The 21,171-nt window shown below is 46.2% G+C and overlaps 1 protein-coding gene and 1 long non-coding RNA gene across 3 annotated transcripts in view; one reads left to right on the forward strand and one right to left on the reverse strand.

The window, feature by feature from the left end:
* The window catches only part of TYRO3 (TYRO3 protein tyrosine kinase), a 73,463-nt gene extending 56,323 nt beyond the window's left edge, over nt 1-17,140 (reverse strand). The window contains exons 1-6 of the mRNA XM_059721347.1: nt 17,108-17,140; nt 16,237-16,621; nt 12,276-12,459; nt 8,620-8,720; nt 4,448-4,618; nt 287-373 (exon numbers count right to left, since the gene is read on the reverse strand). Of these exons, the coding sequence (XP_059577330.1) occupies nt 287-373; nt 4,448-4,618; nt 8,620-8,720; nt 12,276-12,459; nt 16,237-16,621; nt 17,108-17,140 (961 nt within the window). The remainder of the gene's footprint in view (nt 1-286; nt 374-4,447; nt 4,619-8,619; nt 8,721-12,275; nt 12,460-16,236; nt 16,622-17,107) is intronic.
* Nucleotides 17,141-17,174: 34 nt separating this feature from the next.
* On the forward strand, nt 17,175-19,409 carry LOC109285461 (uncharacterized). 2 transcript variants are annotated; one of them, XR_009460187.1, is made up of 3 exons: nt 17,175-17,698; nt 18,046-18,143; nt 19,152-19,409. It is a non-coding gene; the product is annotated as an uncharacterized LOC109285461 (long non-coding RNA). The 2 variants fall into 2 exon arrangements; XR_009460188.1 differs by having other exon boundaries at nt 18,046-18,111.
* The last annotated feature ends 1,762 nt before the right edge of the window (nt 19,410-21,171 follow it).

Raw genomic sequence — 21,171 nt, forward strand, 5'->3', positions numbered from 1 at the left:
GCTGCCTTGACTCTCTCATTTCTAAGGAAAATCTGTTATTTTACACCATGTTTCCTGACTCAGCTGTGGTTTGTTTTCAATTGCCAATTTCACTGCAGGGATATGGGCCTGCATATCAAACAGTGAGAAGCCATTATAGCACAGTGCATTGTTTCATTTGCTCAGAGCTGTAACCAGCACAGCTCTAAGGCAACTCGGAGACAGCCTGTGAAGTCAACATCACCCCTTCATCCCCTCCCAAATATGGGACTCCCCCGGCCACTCTCTCACACAGGAGTTCTCTCACCTTTAATTTGGACAGTGGCTGTCCGGGATGAAGACAGTCCCTTTACATTGTGGGCTTCGCAGGAGAAAACTGCGCTTTGATTAATACCTGGAGATAGGCCAAGGAAAGAAAAACAAAGAAACACAAATGGCTATATAATCCTGCTTCAACCTCCAGCAGAATTTCAATTATGTTTGACATCCAACTCATACCATACATGCAACTGGACCTGAACTGGATGCAAGTGGATTTTTTTTGTGTGCAATTAACATGTCATTTGCTTCGTATAAAATGAAGACCATGTGGGATTGTACAGGAGCCCCCCCCACTGGTGTTTTACACAGAACACCAAAAGCAAGAGAAGCTGGAAGCAGTAGTGTGAAGCTGGGAGCTCTCTCCTCATGCCTGCTGTTTTGTTATTACTAACCTCAGCCTCCTGCCCCTGCTTCCCTTTGATTGTTAGCTGCACTCACTGATTGGGAGTTTTGTGGGCAAGGCCTATGTTTACCCATGTGTTTACTCCCTGCCTATTGCAGCAGATACCTGATGCTCATCAAGAGCTCTGGGCACAACTGAAATCCAAAAATCTAATGCACAGCAAACAGGCTATGAATCTAGTTTAAGTCACAAGGAAACAGGGTTTGGTGCTTCCAGCCTAGAGACAGGTTGCCCCTTGCCCTTCACCCTGAATAGCCATACACAACAATGCAAAATGAGTGTGAAGTGGACACGAAATGCTAGTGAAGCAGAACAGTACTGACACCCAGCTCGCCTGGATATAAGTCACTAGATGATGGACAGGGCATGGCAGGGTCAGGCCTCTGCATCTCAAAGCATACTGCAGGACTGTTGTTGACAGACAACTCTGAGAAGCCCAAGATGAGTGTTTCCAAATTAATCAGATTTAAGATGCACTGGCAAAGTCACCTGGAGAAGAAAATCCAGCACTTGCCATCACTGTGCTTTCCCCTAGCCTGCTCTATAAGGCTCTGTTCAAGACAGGCCAATGATTGAAATGGCAGCTGTGCTTGCAGGTTAGGTGGGAGATGCTTTCTTCAAGCTGTGTGCAGCGAGTAGCTTGCACCATGCCTGCCTTCGCTGCATCTGACTCATCTTCAGCAGGACTGAAATTGACAGAGAATGAAAAGCAGGAGGGATGGTGGAGAGGAGGTGGAAGAAAGGAGAGACTGCAGGGAATAAAAGAGTGAAGCATTTTAATATCTTCCATTTATCCCACCCAACCACTGAGAAAAGCATTCCAGCTGGCAACAGACCAGGCAGTATTGCTATTATTCAAAGTGCAGTAGTGGCCAGATTGTAGTAGGCAGAGAAACACATCATCTTTGCCCCAGAGGGGTTACAATAGACCTTGTGAACCCAGATTCCTCTCCTCCCCCCACCCAAATGCTTGCTTGGCAGCCCTGCTTTCCCAACACAGCAGTCTGCTCCCCACATCAGCCAGGGGCCAATTGTTTGTTTAGATCAAGACATTTGCTTTAGTTAGTTACCGCTTTAATAACTATTATTTTCTTTACTAATTCCATACTTTCTTCTACCAAACCAAGCTCATTCTCTCACCCTCTCTGCCCCCAAAATTTACCTTGTTCTAACAGGCCTGGGCACTGTGACCACTCGTTACTGGGATATGCAGCTTCAAGCCCTGAAAGCTGTTTGCTGTTTCAAAGGCAAGACCAAGAGGCAAAGCCCAGGGACTACTAGAATGGGATATGTTCTAAGTAACTGCTAGTTGAATTTCCAGTACAGAGGATTTATTTTCCTTAATCCTCCTCCTGGTTTGAAGAGGACAAGATAAACATGACAGACCATTCACTATTTTAGATCTAAGTACCTCTCTGCCTGGCAGGGGTTGAATCCCTAGAATGAGAGCGCATCCCAGTTGGCCACCACCCCAGGACTCTGCGGAAGGATAGTAAGAACGGACTTTCCACTAGCTAACAACATTGTTTCTTAGGTCTAATGCTCAGAGCAATGTCAGCTTAGACCAGGAAAAGCTAGCCTCATGGAGCGTTTTCATATGTGCTTGGGGGGAAGGGCGTGCGTTAAATAGAGCAGCTCTGAGAGCCGCTCTCATTAAAGCACCCAGAGCATCTCATGTATCAGTGTCCCCATGCTTCAAAATGGCGGTGGGCTCACTTTACCTAAAGCTCATCGAACGAGTTTTAAAGTGCCCTCGGCGCCATTTTGGAGAACAGGGACCAAGGGCCGGACACAGGCGTGGGTGAACTGGGCAGCCACCTGAGGCCCCAAAATGGTAATTTTTTCCATTGTCTGATTATTATTTTTACTACCTCTGGTGAAGGGGAGGCCAATACTAAAAGTTCACCTGGGGCCGTCAGGAGTCTAGGTACAGTGCTGGCAGGGCTGTGAAGGCTGGCTACAGCATGCCAATTAGCACACTCCAACAGACTAGATTAATCGAGCCCGCTCTGATGTGCTGTAATTACAGTGCATCAGAGCAGCCTCTCGGCATGTGTACAGACACCCTTGGCTCCCATATGTTTAGGGTATAGGAGGAAGAACAAATGCACCAAGATTCCAGTGCAGACAACAAGGAAGCAATTTACAGCACAAAATGTAAATTGTTCTCAGTGCTATGTCCTTACATCAGGATAAAAAAAGGTGAGGTTTTACCATATATCAGCTGTTCTACTGTAATTGCCTGTGTACATGCCCTTATCACAAGGCAAGTAGCAGCTTACTCACAGCAACTTAGCATTACAGAGCTCTATTAGCTCTACCAAGGATAAAAAATACCTCTGTTTGGCTTTGATTTACCACAGTATAAGACTCTGCATATGGGCAGTTGTGTGGAGCATTTGACATGCAATAAAGCTCCCATCCACTTTTCCCTCACAGCACCCTTAGTGCCATGATGACTAACCAGCCTTCTTCTGTGGCCCTTTGTCATTTCCCCTACAAAACCAATTCTCTGAGAAGTCATAACATCAGGATAGTGGGTGAAGAGAGACTGCTTCCTGGGCATCTTTCCCCTCCTGATAGTGTATCACTCCTGTTTCCACTCTGACTGACAGATTATATCATACCGGAGCAACTTGAACTTCCTTCTTGTAACAATACAAAGTAGCTCCACAAAAGAGAGAGCGGATGACAAAACCACCACAAACTGCAACCTGAATTTCGATTTACATATTAAGTCTTCCCATTGAACCTAATTTATATGACTGGAAGGATCAAGGGACGGTCAGAGACGCACAGAACCAAATTCACTGTTAGTGTAACCATATTAACTTTAATGGAGATGAATTTGGCACATAAAAAGTCTTTTGTCTCTAAATTGCCAATTCAGATTTGGCCCAGGGGTGAACACATCATAAAACATTATCACCCAATGGTCGTCTGGTTGCCAACTGAAAAGAAGCGGACAGATGCAGAATAGGTTCTAGGGGCCAGACAGTCACATTCCAGTTACCCTTCCTTTGTTGGCAGTCTCAGCAGAAAGGCCAAATTACCTATTCATTTGACTTGTCCCCTTCTGGCTCAGAGCTGATACACACTGATGGGAAAGGTTGCACTCCTGCCATCTGCCTTGTGCCTGCTCTGGGGCAGAGACAGGACTCTGCTCTCCAAGGCTGTCAATTCGTCACCTTCCACAATAATGCATTCACACCATTTTAATTGTGAGATTAATTGTGCAGGTGTCCAACATGGCTGCAGGGGACAGGGAAAGCACAGCATCCACCAGGGTTCCCAATGGAGCGGGCCACAGGTTTCAGTAGGAACGTAGGCAAGAAAAAATGGTCTGGCTGCAGGGAATGATATCTCCAATCATGTTGCATGCTATTTGGACCCATAGACCAGATGTTACAGCAAAACAGTTTGCTAAAAACAAGAACATATATACTCCTTGCAGTGAAGTTAGAGTCCCTGACAGGTCATCTTCTAGTACCATGCTTACCACAGTCCCCACTACACCACTGTAAGCTCCATCTGGTTTGTGCCATGGAAAGTGTACTAGGGAACGATTACACCATTGAGTGGCCTCTGCTGTACAGACGAGACTTATTTGCACCACAGCTCAGCTGAGGCCTAATCTCATGTTACACATTTATCCAGTATCACTGCAGACTTTGCTGTGCGTTAACAAGAGAAATCTTTCCCCACTTTTCCTTTCTGCACTCTTTACACTGCAGGCAGTCTTACCTGACACATTCAGGATGGAAGGAGAGATGTCGGGAAGCCCCACTCTGGAGTCTCCCATCCACCAAACAATGGTTACTGGTTCAGGAGGGCCAACAGCAGCACAGGCCATGTGAAATGGGGCGTTGGGGGAAACAGATGCATCCTGAGGCTCCACAGTAAAGTAGGGCACACCTAGAAAAGCAAACACCAAGCTACTGTATCTTCAGTCTTTCTTTCTGCCTCTTTGTTAGCTTCCAATAACCTTTGTATGCAGCACTGACAAAGCACCCACCATCTGAGCACCTCTAAGCATTTTGCAAATACAAAGGTTCACATTTCCTAGAAGCCCACCAGGACATAATGACCCGAACTCCAACAGAGTAAACAGGAGTCAGGTACCTGCTCCCTGAGGTGCTTTTGAAAGTCCCTTAGTAAATAGATTAAATAGCAAAATGCCCCAATGAAGTGGATTTTTTTATGTTAATATTATCCACCCCCCTTTACAGAGAGAACTGGGGTCCAGAGAAGCTAGAACCAATATTCTTAGATGTACCAACTGTTTTTATTCCATTTTATTCCTGCTTCTAGGATTAAAAATTCAGTCCAATGACTACATTGAACCAGCAGTTTAACCTCACCCAAAGTCTGGAAAAGAATTAGCCAATGATGGCATGAAATAATGTATCGCTTGCAAGAACCAAGGACCTTTATTGTGCCCTTCCTCCAAAGCCTGAACTGACAGGCCTTACTGGCTTTGACGTCAAAGCCAGTAGTGTCAGGCAACTTCAGGATAATGGCGAGCATTGATTTTCCAAGGTGAGGATGCTTCACAGATACTGCTTTTGGCAACCCTAACATAGTCAATGGAAAGACTCCCATTGATTATGAGTTTTGGATCAGGCTCACACTGAGGAAAGGACAACTTGATCATCTCAGTGGACTGTACCTGGAGCACTCTTATCTTAGTGGCTTATCACCACAGTATATCAAACTGCAATACAGCTGAGAAAGTGAGAGATGTGGTCTCTTGCATATCAAAGTCCCAAACCACTCAGGGCTTTTTATAAATCTAAAACAGACAACCCACTTCAACCAGTCACCTAAAGGCAATAGAGCTGACACATGCTTCTGGTGAGCTACATCACCTAAAGAAGGCTATTATAACCTGCTTGAACTTCAGTTTCTTGCCTGATTTAAAAGTGCAGTTCAATACAGACCACCGCTCAGTACTCAAATCTTGGAGGGCCAAGCATCAATAGCAGGGGCAATATTTGCATCCAAAAGCAAATGACCCACTCTCCTGACCCAAAAATGGAAAAAGGACTCCGAAAATTGCTGCAGAACAATCACCTAAGAACAGCTGTGGAGTCAATGATATTCCTGCTCTGGGAACTTGGATGCTGAAGTTATAGCACTTTAAATCTGTCCTTTGCCACGTAGACAACTGGCCTTAATGACTGGGAGCTGCAGTTGTTAAACCCCTCAGAAAAATCAGAGTATTTATAAAGGTGATTAAGGGTATGAGCATACAAACCATTTACCATGAGATAAAAGGATTCAGGGCTTTATCACAAATCAGGTACTGCTTAGTAAGTACCTAAGTGCATGCTCTTACTCTGTGGTAGATGAAAGCTAAACTATGGTACTTGGCCTTTCTTTCACAGGCTAAGCTGCCACAGTTTAGCTTCCACTTTGGAACGTGTACACAGGCAGTTCCATGAAGCATGTGATATGGTAAATTCCATCCACTGTCCTCTCCCCCTCCTTTTAAACTCATGGCAAGTTGTTTGTGTGCTTATACCCTGAAAATGTTAGATGCCCAACATTTCACCACTCAAGTTTAAAATTTTGGTTCCCAATCCTTCTTTTCTATCCATCAAGCAACTCTCCTCATGTCTTGCTTACCCCCTTTCACACTGTCCTTTCTGGAGTGACAGGAGCAGGAATAAACATTTCATTAAAAAATAGATCATCTAAGTTAGTGTTTTCATTTGTGAGGCAGAGGAAGGAAAGAAAGGGCTTAACTGTGCTGTTTAGTGTGCGTAGCGGGAGTGCCCATCAGCACACTTTATCTTCTCTTTTATCGTAGGCATAACTAAAGAAGAGCGAGGTCAGCAGCCGAGTAAACCTCCCAGCCTGCAGCCAGGGTCACTCCTATGCCCCTTTGCCTTACTTCTGTTGGAAGTTAGATTACAATGCAGTGACATGCCTGTCCTCTGCATGAACAGAGTCCCTCCCTACTGCCATTTTTCCATGGGACTCCAGGTAACTCTAATGACCTGCACAGGTTCTTGAGGGGAGTACTTCAGGATTCTCCAGGTTTTCCCCACTTTTGCAGAGATTATTGCAGTTGAGAAAAAACAGATAATTAAAAAGAACCAAACTTACACTAACAGTAGCGTCAAGCTGCCTACCTATCTTGCGATATAGAGCCTATCACCACACTAGCCAAATGCCAGAGCCCGTAATGGATTTATCCTTACAACACCTTGATGAGGTAGCTTCCCCACATCATATATGGGGAAAATGGGGACCAGAATAGTTAAATGACTTGCCCACGGTCACACAGAAAAATTGGTAGCAAAGCAAGGAATTGAACTTTGATCTTTCCAGCCCCAAGCTGGCAGCCAAACTACTGGGCCAACCTTCTTCCATAGCTTGGCCTGTAGATAGGGTTAACTCAATGGAAAAGTCTTCCAGATACAACAGTCACTTATTTTGTGAACACATCAGAGGCCAGTGCTACTATCTGTATTAGTCACATTGTGAGATGAGTCATTTCAAGGAGAGAAAGTTCTAGAGGAAACTTAACCCTTCTTTTTGAAGGAGCCACACTGACCACAGTGAACCTATTGTGTTACCTCTCCAGGTATCAAATACTGTCATGTTTTATGTAAGACAGACTTCTATATTCTAAATAGGAGCCAGTTTCAAAGCTGTTTTTCTAAGTTTTGAAGAAAGTCTCTCATAAGGCCAAACACTGTAGCTTGAGTATAGGAAACAACACACATACGCACAGTATTTTTCTGAGAAAAGATTACGTTATTTCACCTTGAATTTTAGATGGGGAAAAAAAAAAAAATCAATTGATCAATCACAGGAATGCATTCAAATTTGTCTCAACAACATAATCTCTGTTTGCATAGTAGTTCATACTGAAGGATGCTAGAGCTAAATGAAGATTGTATATTTAAGGCTCAGCACCCCCCCCCCCCACAAAATATCAATGCAGTCACCTCTGGAGTAGAACATGACAGCCACTGAACACTGAAAAACTACAGAGGAAAAACTAGGGGACAAAATGCATCCCTATTCTTGTGAAAACCTCTATGACCACTTTGTCAACTATGAATGACTAGAATCTTGGTTTAAAAATGTCCATCCAAAACAATAGCACTTCCAACATCAGTACCCCAGAATGCTGGGACCCCAGCCCAGAAAGAAGAATGCTGCCTATTGAATCAGCAACAGTTTTGACTGCAAATGGGCTGCTCCTGCAGATTTCCCATCTAAATACTGAGCAACCCTATTACTTTCCACTTGCAAGACATAATAAGATCACAGCCACAGAAGGCTGCAGGCTGTAAAGAGCTCCCAATCTGGCTAGGATACAAATGTGCAGAAGCTGTCTCTTTACAAGGCCACTTTGCTGTGTAACACACATCCAAGATTAAAAACTCAGGTTGAGGAGACTCTGCTGTAGTCAAAAAACACTGCTACTTGAAGCAATACCACTTATGGAAATTCCAAAGCTAAACGCTTCCCCTAGGACTAAAACACTGATGCTAACACTGTAGACTGTGGATGAGCAATGATCCATGGAGCTCTTCCAGGTGATCTGCAGAATGAGCCAGTTGAAGACCCAAGTAGCAAGGGAGGAAGGGGAGGTATATTCATGAGGCCAGGAAGGGGAGGTATGCTCATGAGAGGATCTTTCACTCACTTTGTGCTCTACAGATTTAAAAAATGAGAAACCATAAACCAACACATTCTCTCTTAGTTCATCTGTTACCACTCTCACTTCCTACTCCTGCTCCATAGTTAGCCCTTTGTGGTAGCTTATATTTACTGTGACTGTCCACTGCTGTGAAAAACTGTAGCAAATCTTCTCTCACCACTTCTTGACAACAGCAGATTAATGTCCCCAACACAAGACAAAATCCTGAGAGGAAGCCAACGCTACTCCTCCTTACCTTCCACTATGAGCCACACTTGCTGCGATTCTTCCTTCTTCCCCCTGTACTCAACCTGGCACCAGTACTTCCCAGAATCTGTCCGTTCGACGGATTTCAAGCTGAAACGAGTCAAAAACCACATTGATATTTTACATTATTAAAGCACCTGTCATCCCTCGCACTTGGCAAACCACATATGCACACTGCACCACTGATATGCAGCCAGCTCTGAGGAGGGCACTAGAACCAGCACAAAGCATGCAGCACAACAGTGGAGAGAGGAGACTCCTACTTCTTAGGAAGGTGTTTAAGGGTCTTACATCCCTACAAAACAGAGCAGACAGGCCCTCATCTGAAATATCCACAGAGGAAAAAACAACATGGCACTTCATTCAACTACCTTGAAAACATAAAGAAGTTAAGAATTAACTGGCGACTCCAGGGACCCAAGCTTATCTGCAAGGATGGGTACTGGGACAACTAAACAATTCCTAGCCAGCAGCTCCAATCCATAAGCCTACAGAGAACACTGTGTTTTGCTTGGGCGATACGAGTTGTCCCCCACACGTTCGTATAACAACAGATGAGTCAGAACTGGATTGTATTATACTCAGCATTATTCTTACCCTAGGAATGCTCCTAGCTAACTGCTCTACTCATACCACAAAATGCACAGGGACAGAACCTCAACTAGTGACTTCAGTCATTTGCCGATTTATGTCATTTGTGCCAAATTCTATCCTCAGAGAGTCAAGCGGTTGTCAAGAGGATTGCATCTCTGCCAGTGAGGCCACAACTGGAGCCTACTTGATATCAAACTAATGGACTTCAAATCCAGGGGAGAAATTCTGCTCCCTACTACTGTAAATTTGAGGTAACCACATTGATTTTAACACCATTCCCCCTAGATTTACACAGGTGTAACCAGGGGCAGAATCTGGCTCCAGGAGTGAAGACTCCATAGTCTCCTGCACCAAGGACCCCAGTCGCAAACATCCTTTTATCATACAATTACAAAATGCAGCCTCGAGATGTTGTGGCCATGCATCTGCTGCCATGCAGGAAGATCCAATGCCTGCTTTTCTGATGGCATCAGTTGGTCTTGGGGATAGGGTGAATGTGCAGGGGTGGAAGAGAGGATGGGGAGTGTGCTTGATGAAATGCACAAAGTGCTCCTACTATGGCCTGATTTTCAGAGCTGTACCTTCAGATGAAGTCAGCTGTTCTGCCCATCTAGCCGCATGCTCTGAAACAGTGATTGTAGGAAAGTCACAAAATGGCGTGAGGTTGAAACAATCACTTCAGGAGAAGAAAGGAAACAGAAGGAAGATATGGCCACATCTAGATCCAGCATTCAGAATTGGTGCTGGAGGTGCAGAATTTTATTTTCAGTTGAGAAGGGTGAAAGGATGAGAAAGGACTCTGGAGATCAGGCCATGGGAATGACAGCGCATAAGGAAAACAGACAGGTCCCTCATCCAGGCAGGAGGATCCTAGGCCAACTGCTTATGCGATGTAATGTATGAAGTGGATTACTGTACATGGATTTTTCTTATCCAAGTAGTGTTTACTGGAGTCTACATTAATCATAGGGACTCTTATAGACTGTTAGTGGAGACTCCAAGGCTTTTTGGATTAGTTTAGCTTGAGGAGAGGGGCCCCATCTTTGGGAAGGGGCAATTCTAGATTGAGTCTGGCAGTTCCAAATACTCATGCTTAGGGCGCACAGAGACAGAAAAAAACATCCATGTGTGAGACAGAGCTTGAGATCTTGCTTAAGACAGCAGTATTCCTAGAATAAATTAGAGGTCACCTTCTGCTGATGAAAAGGTATGGAGGACCGGCTCCAGAGGCAGTATTATGAGCCTCTGCGTAGAGCCAGCCTGGAGTAAGAGCGCTACTTTGTGGAATGCCGAAGGGACGGCGTGCATGATAAACACTCTGCTCCAAATAAGAGTGAAACCTGGTCTTGAGAGTCAGATTTTAAATTAGGGTACCTCACCTTTTTAATCAGAAAGAGAGGAGTGACTGAGGAAGAAAAACATTAATGAATGTGAGAGAGAATATATTTATACAAGTCAGACTTTAACCTTCCAGCTGCACTGCAGAGTTTATTAGAACAAATGAGGTGAAAATATCTTACAAACACTTGTTGTTTGCTTTTTCTACCCAGTGCTCTTAAAAGAGCCTGAATGAAAGCCACAGAAAGTAAAGTCTGTTGCACAGAGAGCACAGACAGAAGTAGCACCAAAGCATGGCACACAAAGGTATTTTGCTTGGCGAATGAGCTTCAGGGCAGACAGTGGGAGAGAGACAAGGGGCCCAATCCTTGTTGTGGCAGTGCAGCCTCAGCCACTTCCCCACCATCCACCTTGACCTGCCACCAGCAACAAGCAACACCAGGGCTCCACAGACCCTGGTGCAGCTGCTTTCAGCCTCTCTGCTGCCCGCTGCGAGAAGCCCAGGCTCCCTGGTGGGCGCACATGCCTAGGGACAGACGGTGGTGAAAGGGCTGGGGCTGCACCACCACAACAAGGATCAGGCCCCTTGCAGCTCCCCCCGCTGTTTACCCCACGGCACACCAACATCTTACAAGTCAAGGTTGCAGGTGTTTTTGGTACTCTGTCCAAAAATGTTGCCAACCCCCGGTCTACTAAGACGCCCTCAAAGTATAAGGCTGGCCTACGCTGACAAGACATCACGCCCAGGACTCCTGTTGTGCAGCACACCCTGTTTACTGGCTCCCACTCAGCATGTGCCAGATTCCAAATACGAGATAATGTTGTTGCCTTAAGCAGTTCTGGGCAAGCGTCCCACCAGACTCAGACTTTCTGTCTTAAGTGTGGTTACTGATGTGTGCTCAGTGCCACTCTAAGGACGATGGATGCCTTGGCCTCATTCTGGGATGTCACACGTGCTGAGTGGTAGCAAGTACATGGGAACGGTCCGTGGTGCCTGTCCAGGGCACAGCATGGAGGTGGTGCAGACAAGCACTCATTTCTCTCACCCATTCCGGCCTCTACTGAGACTGCTAACAAGGCCATTAATTCTGGTGGTGGATAGCTATTTACTAGGAACTGGGCTGAGACCATCAACCTACTTCTGACCTTGGATGAGACTTTAGATAACAATGACTTTTAGCCTAAATGGAGTGAAGCTGGATTTGAATTGGAGCATTACAGCAAAAGACTCTGCTTCCCATCACTGATTTTTTCAGCCATTCTGTTGCCAGTAATGATTTGTTACAGTATCGACACACCATTCAGATACATACACAACCCAGAACTGGAGACAGGTTCTTAAATTATTTTCTTCAAAAAGGGAGAGGAAAGAAAGATGGCTAAAAACATCTTCACGATTTCAGCCCACAGACAGGATAGCTGGTAGGATAAAGAATGCCTTTTACCTCGAGGTTTCCTGTCTGTCTATTGTGGTTATTTGCAAAGCACCCATCACCACAGAATCTAGGAACCTAGTCAGATTTCACCAGCTGAAATTTAACTCATCCTTGGTGATCAACACTGTAGGTCAAATTCTGCTCTCAGTTACCCTTGTGCACTGCTGCTATAACGACTCATCCCCAGTGTTGTGTGTGGGGTTGCACAGATGCACCCAACAGCAGAATGTGACCAATTAGCTTTCATGATATTCTTTCTTCTCCACACATGTTGTACCTGAGAAAACCGATCCAGTGTTCTTCATCTACTGGAATGTACACCTGGTCTACACCCTGCACCACAGCTCCATCCTTCATCCACAACATCTCTGGGTCTTCCATTCCCTCGAGGGTGCAATTTAGTTTCACGGGCTGACCCTGGGACACCTTTAATTTGATTGGAGATCCTGTAAATTTCATACCTAAAAAAAATACTCCTCCTCCCCACCCCCAAAAAGGCGGGTTGGAGTACAGCAAATTAATCTAGGTTGGTGGGCTATAATGCAACACAGTACAAGAACACACTACAGAGTCTAACTGCCTTGTCAGAGCTTTAATAGGCATGTTTAATGATTATGATTTATAGATTTTAGTTACCCCAAAATGAGAGAGGTTTAATCTATACAGGGCATTCTCATAGCAATGCCAGTTGGGATAGCAGCAGGGCAAGCTTCTACACACAGCAGTACCAGGTCAGAGTTATACAGAAACGCTGTAAGCATCCCCGCAGCAATAAACCAGCTGTGTTGATTGCTTTCCTGCCACAGAGCCATTCCTCCCCCAAATCCCCTCTTGATTTGCAGCTTCTATGATACGTTCCTGTGCTATTACTAAATAGCAACTTTTGTTCTGTTGAACACATTTGTAAAGAACTGGGATTTTAGACTATCAAATCATTGCAGGTTCTTCCGTGTATGCTGCGCCACTGCACTACAAAAGCTCCAGTACAATTTATAAAACCCATGAAAGTGAAGCCTGCTTTAAAGCATTCCCATGCCATGAACAAAAACTATGTACAGATCATGCTTTTTCTGTAGTCTGTGGCAGGGGAATACTTCAACCAGTAAGTACATCCCATCTCCCTCTCCCCGCCTCCCCTTTGCCGGGCCAGAGACACAGGGCCAGATTTAGACCTCAGTTATACCAGTGTAATCTCAGAGTAACTGAACTCAAATCAGTGGGATTACTCAGGTTTACACTGATGTGAAATGATTAGTATTTGTCACACATGCATGAATAAGGAGCACTGCCTACCGTCAGAAGCAAATGCATGAAACGTATTGCCATGTAAAAATATGGAAGCCGGTATCATAAGTATATGTAGAGGATGCATGTATATGAAAAATGAAAGTATTAAAGGAAGTCATAATAGAAAAGGGACAGTAAAAGATAATAGGCAAGTGACTTTTTCTTGACCAATAGCACAGGGACCAACTAGAACAGACCACTGATTCAATATAGTCCAATATCTTGCTTTTGGTAGCAGCCTACACTGGATCCTCCAGAAAGGTGAGTCCTTTCACCACCTGACCAGCTGTGTGGCAATATATCACAGTACACAATGACCCTAGCTTTTCTCATACATAGATCACTTCCATAATAAAAGGTGGTTTACCAGCTTACAGTGCTTGAAAGAAAACACCTGTGCAATCAAGATTACACTCAGACACAAAGCCCTCTGCTTCTCAAACTTTTTGTACAGCCTGTGAATAATCTCTCACACACCACTTTCCTTTTTGTTGTCACATCAAAAACCTCTGGTAACTGTGGCAATTGCTCACATGACAAAGCAACATCAGGGAAATATTTTGTGTATTTTCCGATCTGTTTTAGGAACTAGAAGAAGTCAGGAGGATGTGCCATAGCTGTGTGACAAGCCAGCTTTCTACACATCTACAAGTCCTTTATGCTGTGGGGAAAAGCTGAGAACTGCAGAAGAAACCAGTTAAGAGCTGGTTTCTAACCTCAAATCTTTATCCTTCTCCTATTTGTTATTAATTTAATAAAATTTGCCAAGAGCATGGAAACTGATAAAATACATTTTATTTTAGATGTAGCTAGGCTAAAGAATTAATTACCTGAATAAGGATGATCTAATTTGAGATTACTTAACTCATCATGTAGCATAAATTACACGTCCCCATGCATAGCAGAAAACATCCTTCTTTTTTGGGCATAATGTCACAACAGGACACTAAACTTTCAGAACAAATCTCTCTGTTATATAAATCTAAGGTAGCTAGGTGGTTAAATGTTCACACATATTGACAAATGCTTATTCATAACATCTGCCTCAACAAAACAGCAAGCTACACAATTTATAATCCGCTTTGCTGAAAGTGTTAACCATAAAGTACATAAAGAGATGATTTCTTTGGAAGCCTTTTAAGGCTTCAGTTTCCACCCAAGCTGATGATGCAAGAAATCAAAACAGTGCTAGTGTATGCTTTACTTGGCTGTTTTCAACAGCACTTCTAGGTAACCCACAAGTACAGCTGAACTGAAAGGAAGAAAAAGGAAAAGGAATAGTAAACAGATTTATACTTCTGTCATCAATAATACAATGTTCAAATTGCAGTGCCCTTTTCTGGTGATGACAGGAAGGTACACATAGGCAACTTGGTAAGGACTGAATATGGGTTTTTGGGGGTAACATTTCAAGGGTTCACTATGAATGCTTATTTCCAACTATACTCCCTACCATCCAATTCCAATTTTTATCTAAATATGTTTCTACTGTGCAGGTTACAAAAACTAGGACTCTAGTTTTTCCTTTTTTCCTCAAAGCATGTGGAAATTAGTCAGGAGTAGAAATTGAGATTAGTACCTGGTTAGAAAATAAAATCGTATCACATTCTAATTGACTAATTGTCAGGCAGACGCGAGAACGACAGGGTGCTGGGCTGTCAGCATATGCAGCATTCCTTGTTTTTTAGCTCACTATTGATGCATGTTTGATTATAAATGACAGAACTTTTTTGAAATTGCTCTTGGAGTTGAGAGAGAAAAATTGAGAAAGGCCAACAGGTATTTCCATTCTAAAAGCAAGAGCTCCTCATTACCCCAGCCCAACAAGCAAATCCACAAGACAGATCCTTGAAATCAATGTAGTCAGCCTATGTGGATCTAAATGCAAAACCAAGGGCCAGATTCCCAATGAGGTCAGTCAGCGCAAAATTTATATGTGCAAGAAATGCAGGATTAGGCATCTATACCTATGGCTGGGGTAAAACTTGGGAAAGAAATCAGGTGAGAAGGAAAGCAAACAAAAGTTAGGAAGGAAAAGATTATCACCTGGCCTTCCCATGTAGCAACTCCAGCCAGGCAAATGGGGGGGGGGGAGACAATGCATTTGCAAACTCTCTCCCTGAGTCACCTAGCATTTGCTACTTCTTTCATTCAGAGCCAAAACAAGTTTGCTGCTTGACGCAGACGACTAAGCAGCAAAGATTCATCGAGGCTAATGTGGGACCTGTGCTCCCAAGACGACTGGTGCCAGAAGTGCTCTCATCACCATTTTGAAAGGGCTCTTCTGACACCTGACAGATTGGCTTCCCAGGCTCAGCAGCTTTTCCACCCCCCTTAAAAAAAGAAGAAAGGTCGGGGTGGGGGCTTCTTTCTGGCTGGGAAGCTCAAGGCCAAGAGTGTCAGACACCGGTAAACTCAAACCTGGAAATAAGCTCCCTCCCTTTCCAAGAGTGATGGGTGAACACCCCCCCCAATTCAGTCGCAACTGACAAGAGCCGTGGCATTTGGGAGACGGGGACCTCGTGGTCCAAGTGTGCGGTGGCCTGAAGGTCTCCGAAATCCAGGGGCTGGTGGCCGGATCCGCGCGGGGTCTGACGGCCAGGCCCTGCCGGCTCCCGCGGGGATGCTGGAGCCAGGCCACTTCCCCAGGCACCCCCCGCCGCACGGCCCCGCGGGGGCGGCTCGGACCGCGGCCAGGGGAAGGGATCGGGGGCCGGAGCAGGCCCGAAGCCCTCCAGAAACACACACAAAAAGGATCCGGAGCCACGTCGCCGCGGCTCTGCCAGCACGATCCGGGAGCCCGAGCCCGAGCCACCCCGGCGGGCGCCTGCCCCAGCACCGCACTGACACCGGCCGGCCGCTGCCCTCCCTCCACCCCCGCGCGGGCGCCGCAGCCCCGGGGACCCGGCCGAGCCGCCGCTGCAGCCCCGGGGACCCCGGCGCAGCCCTACCTGCCACGGCCGCGCCGTCCCGGAGCAGCACAGCCCATAGCAGCGGCGGCAGCAACAGCAGCAGCCGCGGAGTCCCCATGCTCTGCCTCAGCTCCGCGCCGGCTTCATCCTTGCCCGCCCCGCGCCCCCGGGGCCCGGCAAACTTGGCGCGCGCCCCCCGGCTGGGCAGGAGCGCGATGGGGGGTGTCAAGCCGCCCCCGGCTCGGCTCGGCTCGGCTCGGCTCCCCGCCCGCCCCCAGCCAGCGCCGGAACTCGCGAGGAGCCGGCGGGCGGGACCGTCTCCCTCTGCCGGCGCCCGGCTGCAAGCGAGAGCGCCTGCACCCGCGCCCGGCTCCACCTGCAAATGGCGCTTCCCGGCGGCCGCCGACCTGATTTGCAGTCGCCGCTGACATCACTTGCTCATGAATATGCATGACGGCTATTTCCGATCCCGGCGCCCTGAACTTTTCAGCAAGTGGAAAATAACCGAGCTGCCCCCACGCCGCCGCCCCCCGGGAGGGGCGGGGCGGGGCGGGACGAGGCGAGGCGAGCGCCGGCCCGCGGGTGACCTCCTTGCACAGCCCAGCCCAGCCCAGCCCAGCCAGGGGCTCCCCCTCACGGCTCGCCGCGCCCCCTGCTCTCTCTCGGCTTGCGTCAAACGGCGGGGCAATGCCCCAGCTCTCTGGGGAGGCCCCCCACACCCTTCCCGAGGGCCGGAGGGGCACAGGGCACTTCCCAAGGCTTAGTCCATCCGCTACGCGGGGGGGGAAGAGGGGGGAAGCGTGCGACAGACGGAAACCCAACCAAACAATCAGGTGGGAGCGGAGGGGGAGGGGCTCCTGGTGCGCGAAGGGAGAAACCCGGGCAGGGATGCCCCCGGCTGGTTCCGAGCCGGCAACCAGGGATCCCTGGGCTGCAAGGGCATGTCTGCACCGTCACTCCATGTGCTTTAGGTAATGCACTTCGATCTAGTGCCTCCAATTGTGCGGTACTAGAAAAATGCACATTCACCTATTTTCATATGTGATAATATATCATACGCCTATTTCAATCTATGAATCTATTAGCTAAGGAGCACGTTGTTGTGATGCTTTAATGCGCGTTCAAATAGGCTAATGCACATTAAAGTGCAGGTGTAGATGTACCCCCAAGTGTCTAGTGCAGAGCCAGCAGCCTGGCAGTGGGGCAGGGCCCTGGGTTAGGCAGCAGGAGGCCGAGAGGAGGCAGCTGGCCATGGTCAGGAGCATACCGACTGGAAGGGGAAGAGCCCACGGGGTATAAGCCTGGGTCCCTGAGGCAGGGGGTCAAGTGTAGCCCTACAAGCAGCCTGAGGCCAAGAGCCCAAGCCCAGAGAAAGGCAGGCGGTGGCTGATGAGAAGCTAAGACTGAAAGGCTGGGTCAGAGCAAGTGAGGCCAGGCTACAAGTCTAGAACCAGAGTAACCTGTAGGCTAAGGTTAATTGGACCAAAGCTCATACAGAAAGGTAAGTGAGGACAGAATGGCTGGAGGCCACAATTAAAAACCCTAAGGTTTAATTGGGGCTGATAATTTTGGTTAGTGGGCAGAGGGCCCAGAGACCACAAGAGGTCTGTTAAATACCAGGGACAGCACTCTGGCACTCAGGGGCTGCATCTCAATCTATCAAAAAAATATCAAGGTGTGGAAGGTGAGATAAAAAGGGGAGGTTATATAGAAGGCTGGGAGTATGGGCGGGATTCTGGTGGCCCCTAGGGGATGCCCCAGCAGTCCCAGAGTTTGTCCTGCTGCAAGTGACCAGCAGGGTCTTAGGGCCATATTCAAGCTCCCACATCACTGCTTTCATTTTCACAGAAAAAAAGAATTCATGAGTCCCACTGGAGCTGCTGGGTACTTACAACAGAGGCATAGAGAAACCAGGTGAGGAGGGTCCAGCTACCTGCACCAGGCAGGTAAGATTGTCCCTGACATGAGGCACTTAAAAAGTAGATCCGTTAGTTACTTCAGAGCCTAAACATGGATTTAGGAGACAAATGTTATTAGGCTGAAGGTTCCCACCTGGATTCCTTGTGACAGCTCTGATTTGCACTGAACTTATAGCCCCTAAATGCGAAGATCTTCCAAGATCTGCAGTCCTGAGTCATCTATGCAGCAGATCGGTGCCTCTGCACTGCTTCCTGGACTTGTGTGCCCTCATCTCAATACTTTCAACCCTCTCCTCTCCTTCTAGTAATACTGGTTGGTTAGGCTTTCTGCAGTGGAGGCATTCCCCATGTGGCTTGTGATGGGATTAATGACCAACCTCCTGCCAGTATTTGGCATCCAATCTCTCCATTTATTTGCAGAGGAGCTTTGACAAGGTTGGGACATTTTTCTGTGTCCTCCAATTCAGATTTGCTTGATGTGGGCCCCTGTAATGTGGAAGTCTAGGGCACTTTGAAATATAAACTTTGAAAATAAAAGAGTTTAGCTCCAAGTTTCCCTAGAGCTATTACTGCGATGGTGAAAGGACCTTGTGCTGATTATCAAAAACTCCCTGACATTGGCTTTTCATAGTAATCACCTTGAGAACCAGAGCTGTAAGGCACCAGAAGGGGCAACATATCATTACAGCACAGTACAATTTTCAGATCCATAATACTACTAAGTTAATATGAGGCATGGCATTAATACAATACCTTCCATCTAGAGCTCCTGCTGTATGCTGCAAATTTAATGAATGAAACCCCGGATGCGGGTGGGGAGTGTTGTTATCCCCCTTCAACAGATGAGAGAGCTAAGGCCGGGCTGCCTTACAGAATTACCCCATTATCTTCCAACCCTTGGCCTCTGGGCTGTGGATTCAGACTTATCCACATCAATTTTAATTTCTGTTAGGAAATCCTGAGGTGCTGAAACAATGCCAAGACGACTCCAAGACTGGCATGAAAAATCTGTTTCTCCCTTCTCTGTTTCTGCAGACTGAAATGAAGAGGCAGGGAGGAGGCACTGACAAATCGTGTATCCCAAACAGCTAAAGGAAGACCTTAGCACTCTTGGTGCTTCTGACTATGACAGAATCCATCTGCAGCAACTACAATGGGATACTTGGGCAAGGCTGCCCCGTGCATATGTTTACTAAAACCCTAAAGCACTTCCACTGTAATCCCTGGACCCTAGCTCAGTCTCCCTTATAGTCTAAGGTACCAATCTAATAATATATTCTGTGTATTTATACATCTGTTTATTTGAGGCATCACTTATTTTTAAAAAAAGTAACTATGTTCCCAAGGTTTAGCAGTCTTGTGGAACGTAATGGATGTAAACACTTTGTTTTACTACAGTGTCTTTCATGTGAGGATTTCAATGGGCTTTACAGGGAATACAAAAGTCACACCAACCCTATGGCAATGCAAATGTTACATTGCTCCTGTGCTGTGAATAAATGTCAGTACCCTCAACTTAGAAATGAGGAAGCCAAGGCACAAATGGATGGACTGACTTACTCCAGGTAAGAGAAAGTTAATGGCAGAGTTGAGGGCAGACTCACATTTTCTGGTTATCAGTCCCATGATGTAACTATGAGATAGTGTTTCACATACAGGTATCATAGGAGCCATAGGTTAAGATCATTGAAACCAAGTGGACCACAGCAGAATAACAAGAAAACTGAGAGGGATAGATAGATAGAGCTTTCATAGAAATTAAGACCAAAAGTCCCCGTATGTCACATGCTATTAGGTATCACCCAAACATTAAACAAGCCCAAAGATTCTAGTTAGCCATATATTTCAGTCCTCAAAACTCAAATGAGTGCCAGAAGAAACAGAAGAGACTCCAATTCTACCATGCCCTTTCAGTAGTGTGGAACTGCTGCAATTCCCCCAGTTAATTTGGATAAAAGTAATTCTCCACAAACACTTTTATTCAGTATGCCATCTTACACACTGCCTTGTCTCCTGATGTTGGCAGTTAACTTAGAGGTGACCAACCTGTGGCATGCGTGCCACAAGTCGCACGGGTAGCAGTGAGTGTGGCATGCGGCAGATGGGGAAGGGAGCAGGCAACACACTTGTAGACTGGGCAGGAAACACAGGGCAGGAGGGAAAAAGCAGAGCAGAAGATCAGACAGGGAGAACTGGACAGAGAGCAGAAAGCAGGGCAGCCAACTGGACAGAGAACAAGGCACTGAGCGGCAGACTGAGCAACAGAAGGGGATCAGAGTGATGCATGAGGAGGGTGCAGGACTTAATTTGTGGTAAACCTGCCAAAAAAGGTTGGCTCCCACTGATTTAGACAAAGGCAAAGAAACCTTTATAGAAGGTTCCAAAGAGCTGCTAGGAGATCTGAGATTGCAACCTACCCTTTTACTATTGTTATTTTAAAAAGAAAAGATATTTTCATCCCTCCCATTCCTCCTCACCCCCCAATGTTCAGTCAACTACAGAGCTGGCCCAAATTTTGACACATTTTTAAAGATAAGGGGGGGGAAAAGTTCCACAGACTATTTTCCTGTTTTTTTTACCAGCTCTAATTACCACAGTCTCTTAAAAACAAGCCAGCAGAAACAGCTTTATCTGCAAAGATGAGTATATGATATAAACTTTTTATTAAGTGCCCAGGGCCAGACTCTGCCATAAATTAGTGTAGCTCTGTTGAATTCCATAGAACTATGCTGAGTTATGCTAGCTGAGGATCTAGCCTCAGATCTTCTGAGAAGTGGATTATATCAGCAATCGTAAGAATGAAGAACCGTGTGAAAACTGGACTGACATCCTGGATGCCTTGCCAGTTGGATTGCAGAGGGCTGTGGGAAATCTTACAGAGGAGTGCTATATTACTAGGAAGAAATCAAAGGAACCTGTGACTTTGGAATGCTTTTAAGAACAAAGAATCATAAATAAATGTTCCTCTCCCTTAAGTATTAATGAATTAGGAACAAATGCCGTTGTGCTATTGGCCCTAGACAACCAGTACCAATGTTCATTGCACAGATTTATA

The sequence above is a fragment of the Alligator mississippiensis genome, chromosome 2 (genome assembly GCF_030867095.1).
Source record: "Alligator mississippiensis isolate rAllMis1 chromosome 2, rAllMis1, whole genome shotgun sequence".
Classification (NCBI taxonomy): Eukaryota; Metazoa; Chordata; order Crocodylia; family Alligatoridae; genus Alligator; species Alligator mississippiensis.